A 6,894-nucleotide genomic window follows, 5' to 3' on the forward strand; every position below is an offset into this window, starting at 1 on the left:
TTCACTATCAATGCCCAAATTAAAATATATTTTATCAACCATTAAAGATGCACCTTCATCTTTGTAATGTGGGTTTGACAAACAAGTAATACCCAAATTAAAATATATTTTATCAACCATTCGTGATGCACCTTCATCTTTGTAATGTGGGTTTAACAAACAAGCAGTTAAATAAATTTGAGGAATAGGAATAAAATATTTTTTAAATTTTTCAATCATTTTCTTAACAGATGCTTCAAATCTTGGTTTATTTTTGAATTTATAAAATTTATTAGAAATAGCACAAATATTAGGTAAAACAGAGCAAATAGTTGGATAATAAAGTGCAGATATTTTTTTTGTAGTTAAATAAAAAACTTTTAAGAATTCTATAAGTTCTTTTATGTCATTCCAATCATTATCATCAAGTCTATATGTCATATTTGAATTATGAGCATTCCAAACCATTTGTAAAGGTTTCCTATATTCATAAGCAACTTCAAGCATTTCAAATAAAGAATTCCATCTAGTACACACTGATTTTGGAATTTTTCTAGGTGGAAGATTAAATTCACGACAACGATTTTCAAAATCTCTACGTCTAGACTTAACTTGACATTTAAAAATAAAATGACATGCAGTTTCAACTTTTGTGCAACCATCATCATATATTGCTATACCATCTCTAACAATCAAATTATATATGTGTGCAGCACACCTAATATGAAAACCATCAATATAAATAGGGCAAAGAGACAGTTTTAATATTTCAACAGCAGCTGTATTATTAGAAGCATTATCTAATGTGACACTACTTATTTTATCACAAATTCCATAGTTTTGTAAAACATCTATAATTGTTTGAGCTATATAACTACCGGTTTTATGCATTTCACAACATTTTATAACCTAAAATTCTTTTTTGCAAAGTCCAATTTTCATCAATCCAATGCGCAGTAATAGTGAAATAATCATTACCATTTACACTACGGCCCATATCAGAAGTAATAGCTATTTTACAATTATTATAATAAAATAAACAACGAAGATATTGAAAATGTTGAGCTTGATAATCAAAGATAGTCTTTTTAATTGTATTTCTAGTAAACCTTTAAAATGTGGATTATACACAATTTGAATATAGTGAATAAAACCGGGATTTTCAGCAAAATTAAATGGCAAACCCATAACAACAATCATTTTAGCTAATTCTTCAAGATCTTTTTCTCTACTATATGACCGTTGTATACTAGAACCAGAAACATTAGAAGGATTTAATTGTGTTTGGACCATATTAGAGCCCTCTACTCCTACATTTTCAGGAAGGGTGGTACCATTTTTTTTAGCTTTGGCTACAGCTTTAGCATGCAAAAATTCAATTTTACAACATGACATTAAATGATTACTCAAATGTCCCGTCCCACCCTGTTTTCCTACAGTTTTATGATTCATTCTATGTTTACATTTATTACAAATAGCTTGTGTTTTATCTTCATTCTGAGTCATAAATTGCCACACAACTGATTTTTTAGCGCGTTCTACCTTAGTCTTAGGATGTACGGGGGGAACGGGAGCAGGACAACGAAAGGGAGCGGGAGCCGGGGAAGAGGGATTGGGAGTGGGACTAGTAGCCGACGGTGGCTCAGTTTCATCATCATCATAATCATCAACATTATTATCAAAATTATCAACATAAGCATTAACATCATCATGTTCAATATCTTCAGGTAATTCCTCATCAAAATTACCAAACTTTCTTTGTAAATGTTCATGATAAGGATCTAATCCACTAGTACTATCAATATTAAAAACAGTGTCATCAACATGCGTATAATCATCCGTATTTATTCTTAATTGAGAAGTTTTTTTAGATTTAGATTGAGAAGAACTACCGGTTTTTTTATTTTTCTTGGATTTTGAGCTCCATAAATTAGTGATCGAATCAACTATGGTTTTTTACCCTTGTCAACATTGTTTTTACCGGAATTCATATTCAAATATAAAAAAGTGAGTAAATTATATATAATACGAAAATGTAACGTAAAGTTTTAAACAAATAAATAACTAAATAAGTAGAGACTAGAGACTAATTACTCACAAAATAAATAATTAAATGCAAACAAATAAATAACTAAATGAAAAGTGAGTTGGAACGAATGTACCAAACGTCTACTTAAAAAAGTAGACGTGTATGACCGGAAGCCGAAAATTGAAAGTTGAATTTTGAAGCTCCAAGCCTCCAATTTCCAAAGAACAAATTCGTAATTTAAACAAGAATAAGAGATTAGAGAGTAGAGACTAGAGAGTAGAGAGTAGAGACTAGAGAGAGTAGAAGATATTTTTGTGAGTGAAAAGAATGAAAGTTTGGGGGTATTTATAGTAAGAAAAAAGGATGAAAATGTAGTTTTTAGAAGGTTGGGGTATTAAAAAAAGTTTGGGGGGTAGGGAGGTGTAAAGGGGAGTAATGGGGGTGAAAGAGCCGTTGGTGGGGCCCAAAACCCGTTGCCCAACGGCTCTCAACGGCTAGATTTTTTAGATTTAAAAAAAAAAAAAAAAAGTTCAGAACCGGACCGGACCGGGACCGGAACCGGTACTAACCGGACCGGAACTCCGGTAAGTCCCGGTTTCCGTCCCGTTCCCCCTCCCGGATCCGGTGAAGTCCGGATCTATCCGGTACAAACCGGAACAGAGACGGAACCGGTAACGGACCGGAACGAACCGGAACCGGAACCGGAACCTCCCGGTTCCGTTGCCACCCTTAATGAGGAGTGTTTACCATCTGAACAACTCCCTCTAGTCATCCACAACATGTGTTGTTCCTTCCTTTTTTCGTTTTTCATTTACTTGACATTATTAGGAGACTTGGCAGTGGACTCCAACTATTCTAAGCTGACCTTTAATTTTACTGCTTAGAGGTGTTGTACCTTGCTTTTTGAAGAGGGTATTTTTGGAATTGATGTACAACATGCATTCTCTTGTTTTGGTAACACTGTGTCTACTGATTTCTCCATAGTGTGGCGAATTCATAATAATTTGTAAATAAGCAATTGTCGAGATTAAGAAAGCTATTTTAACATCATGCATGTTTGATTATAAAAATTATTTAGATAGACTTAGCGCAAATTATTGATTTCATCTCCAAATAATGATAGTCTTTAAAAACACCTCTCTACTTGACTAATTAAATTTAGATACATCCCGAACACTCCCGATGTGCCACATAACATAGCGAGTGGTCTCAAGCTCGTATAGAAACATGATGCTCTTAATAAAAAACCGAGATAAGTGTTGAAAATACTCCTAAATTTGACGAGAATTTAAGGATGTATTTCACTCATGTTGCAAGATCGGGGGCGTATGTGAGTTCAGTTAGTCAAAGTAAAATGATGTTTTTAAGATTGTCAATAATTTAAGAATGAAACTAATAATTGACACCAAATTTAGAGGGATACGTTTTCGATACTTCTCTCAATTATTTATTATCTTTTGAAATATCACTGTATTCAAATAGTTGATGGAATAAGTCTAAAGTGATAAACTATTTGCTTTATTGTTGGAGTCCACAGTAGGGACACCACCACATCCAGTGGATAAGATGCCAGTAGAACAGTGAAAAAAATTATTCCGTCCGTCCCTTGCAAAACTTTACCCAATTTGGGCTATTATAAGTCTCAATTTGTATGTTCCATGAATTTTATGTTTTTATGCGATTTGATGCTTTCAAATTTTTTTCTACGTACTCATACAATCAAACCTTTATAACGGAAGTCGTTTGTCCTGAAATGTTTATAGTATAATGTTGATATAAAAAAAGACACTTGTAATACACTATAATATAACATTAGTTCTTTAAAAAAAGAAAAAACCGAGAATGATTGTTATAGTAAGATGAGAGTATAATGTATTTCTCCTTTTTGATTAGTGTGCAGCTGCCCCACCTTTACTTGACATTATTAGGAGACTTGGCCATGGACTCCAGCTATCACTAAAAAGCAAAAGCAAATATATAGTATATGCTGATATATCTTCTTTATCTTACTTTTCCTAATTAATCATTCTGATCAGTTTTTTGTAGCTACTGAAAAAGAGAGAGAGTAAAGAAATGGCTGAAATTCTTCTTACAGCAGTGATCAATAAATCTGTAGAAATAGCTGCAAATCTACTCTTTCAACAAGGAACACGTTTATATTGGTTGAAAGAAGACATCGATTGGCTCCAGAGAGAAATGAGACACATTCTATCATATGTAGACAATGCAAAGGCCAAGGAAGTTGGAGGTAATTCAAGGGTCAAAAACTTATTAAAAGATATTCAACAACTGGCAGGTGATGTGGAGGATCTATTAGATGAGTTTCTTCCAAAAATTCAACAATCCAATAATTTCATTTGTTGCCTTAAGACGGTTTCTTTTGCGGATGAGTTTGCTATGGAGATTGAGAAGATAAAAAGAAGAGTTGCTGACATTGATCGTGTAAGGACAACTTACAACATCATGGATACAAGTAACAACAATAATGATGATTGCATTCCATTGGACCAAAGAAGATTATTTCTTCATGCTGATGAAACAGAGGTCATTGGTTTGGATGATGACTTCAATATGCTAAAAGCCAAATTACTTGATCATGATTTGCCTTATGGAGTTGTTTCAATAGTTGGCATGCCCGGTCTAGGAAAAACAACTCTTGCCAAGAAACTTTATAGGCAAGTCCGTGATCAATTTGAGTGTTCGGGACTGGTCTATGTTTCACAACAGCCAAGGGCGGGAGAAATCTTACATGACATAGCCAAACAAGTTGGACTGATGGAAGAGGAAAGGAAAGAAAACTTGGAGAACAACCTACGATCACTCTTGAAAATAAAAAGGTATGTTATTCTCTTAGATGACATTTGGGATGTTGAAATTTGGGATGATCTAAAACTTGTCCTTCCTGAATGTGATTCAAAAATTGGCAGTAGGATAATTATAACCTCTCGAAATAGTAATGTAGGCAGATACATAGGAGGGGATTTCTCAATACACGTGTTGCAACCTCTAGATTCGGAAAACAGTTTTGAACTCTTTACCAAGAAAATCTTTACTTTTGATAACAATAATAATTGGGCCAATGCTTCACCAGACTTGGTAGATATTGGTAGAAGTATAGTTGGAAGATGTGGAGGTATACCTCTAGCCATTGAGGTGACCGCAGGCATGTTAAGGGCAAGAGAAAGAACAGAACGTGCATGGAACAGAGTACTTGAGAGTATGGGTCATAAAATTCAAGATGGATGTGCTAAGGTATTGGCTCTGAGTTACAATGATTTGCCAATTGCATTAAGGCCATGTTTCTTGTATTTTGGCCTTTACCCCGAGGACCATGAAATTCGTGCTTTTGATCTGACAAATATGTGGATTGCTGAGAAGTTGATAGTTGTAAACTATAGTGGTGATAGGCGAGAGGCTGAAAGTTTGGCAGAGGATATCCTAAATGATTTGGTTTCTAGAAACTTGATTCAAGTTGTCGAAAGGACATATGATGGAAGAATTTCAAGTTGTCGCATACATGACTTGTTACATAGTTTGTGTGTGGATTTGGCTAAGGAAAGTAACTTCTTTCACACCGAGCACAATGCATTTGGTGATCCCAGCAATGTTGCTAGGGTGCGAAGGATTACATTCTACTCTGATAATAATGCCATGAATGAGTTCTTCCGTTCAAATACTAAGCTTGAGAAGCTTCGTGCACTTTTCTGTTTTACAGAAGACCCTTGCATATTTTCTCAACTGGCTCATCTTGATTTCAAATTATTGCAAGTGTTGGTTGTAGTCACGTCTCGAGATCGTTATCAGCATGTAATTACTATCCCAAACAAAATTGGGAACATGAGTTGCCTACGCTATGTGCGATTGGAGGGGAGAATTAGAGTAAAATTGCCAAATAGTATTGTCAAGCTCAAATGTCTAGAGACCCTGATGGGAAACTGCCAAATTGTATGGTGAAGCTCAAACATCTAGAGACCCTAGATATTGGTAAAAGCTTCTTTATTAAACTTCCTACTGGTGTTTGGAAGTCTACACAATTGAGACATCTTCGTTCTATAGGTTATAATCTAGCACCTTACAATTACTTTTGTATAAACCCATTTTTTCCAAACGTGTACTCATTGCCTCGTAATAATCTACAAACTTTGATGTGGGTGGATGATAAATTTTGTGAACCGAGATTGTTGCACCGATTGATAAATTTAAGAACATTGTGTATAAAGGATGTATCCGGTTCTACCATTAAGATATTATCAGCATTGAGCCCTGTGCCTAAAGCGTTGGAGGTTCTGAAGCTCAGAATTTTCAAGAACACGAGTGAGCAAATAAACTTGTCGTCCCATCCAAATATTGTCGAGTTGGGTTTGTTTGGTTTCTCAGCAATGCTCTTGAACATTGAAGCATTCCCTCCAAATCTTGTCAAGCTTAATCTTGTCGGCTTGATGGTAGACGGTCATCTATTGGCAGTGCTTAAGAAATTGCCCAAATTAAGGATACTTACATTGCTTAGGTGCAGCCATGATGCAGAAAAAATGGATCTCTCTGGTGATAGCTTTCCGCAACTTGAAGTTCTGCATATTGAGGATGCACGCGGGTTGTCTGAAATAACGTGCATGGATGATATGAGTATGCCTAAATTGAAAAAGCTATTACTTGTACAAGGCCCAATCATTTATTCCCCAATTAGTCTCAGGGTCTCGGAACGGCTTGCAATGTTGAGAATATAAAAATCTCACAGGTACTATAAATAATTATTTACGTTTAATATCCATGATTTTTTGAAATTTGTATTTAGTTCATCAACTAAATATTCCATCTCTAATAAATTGCAGGGATGCCTTTGAAAATGATTTAAGTCTGTGTTGGAGAGAATCTTCTGATCGTAAAAG

The 6,894-nt window shown here is 34.9% G+C and overlaps 1 protein-coding gene across 1 annotated transcript; it reads left to right on the plus strand.

Moving 5' to 3' along the window:
- The first annotated feature begins 4,063 nt into the window (after positions 1-4,063).
- LOC102605354 (disease resistance protein RPP13-like) lies at positions 4,064-6,894 on the plus strand. The gene is made up of 3 exons (XM_006360870.2): positions 4,064-5,881; positions 5,932-6,743; positions 6,838-6,894. Exons 1-2 carry the CDS (start codon positions 4,082-4,084, stop codon positions 6,730-6,732), a joined length of 2,601 nt encoding a protein of 866 aa, XP_006360932.1. The 5' UTR covers positions 4,064-4,081; the 3' UTR covers positions 6,733-6,743; positions 6,838-6,894.

This window comes from Solanum tuberosum, unplaced genomic scaffold, assembly GCF_000226075.1.
Source record: "Solanum tuberosum cultivar DM 1-3 516 R44 unplaced genomic scaffold, SolTub_3.0 scf00339, whole genome shotgun sequence".
Lineage (NCBI taxonomy): Eukaryota > Viridiplantae > Streptophyta > Magnoliopsida > Solanales > Solanaceae > Solanum > Solanum tuberosum.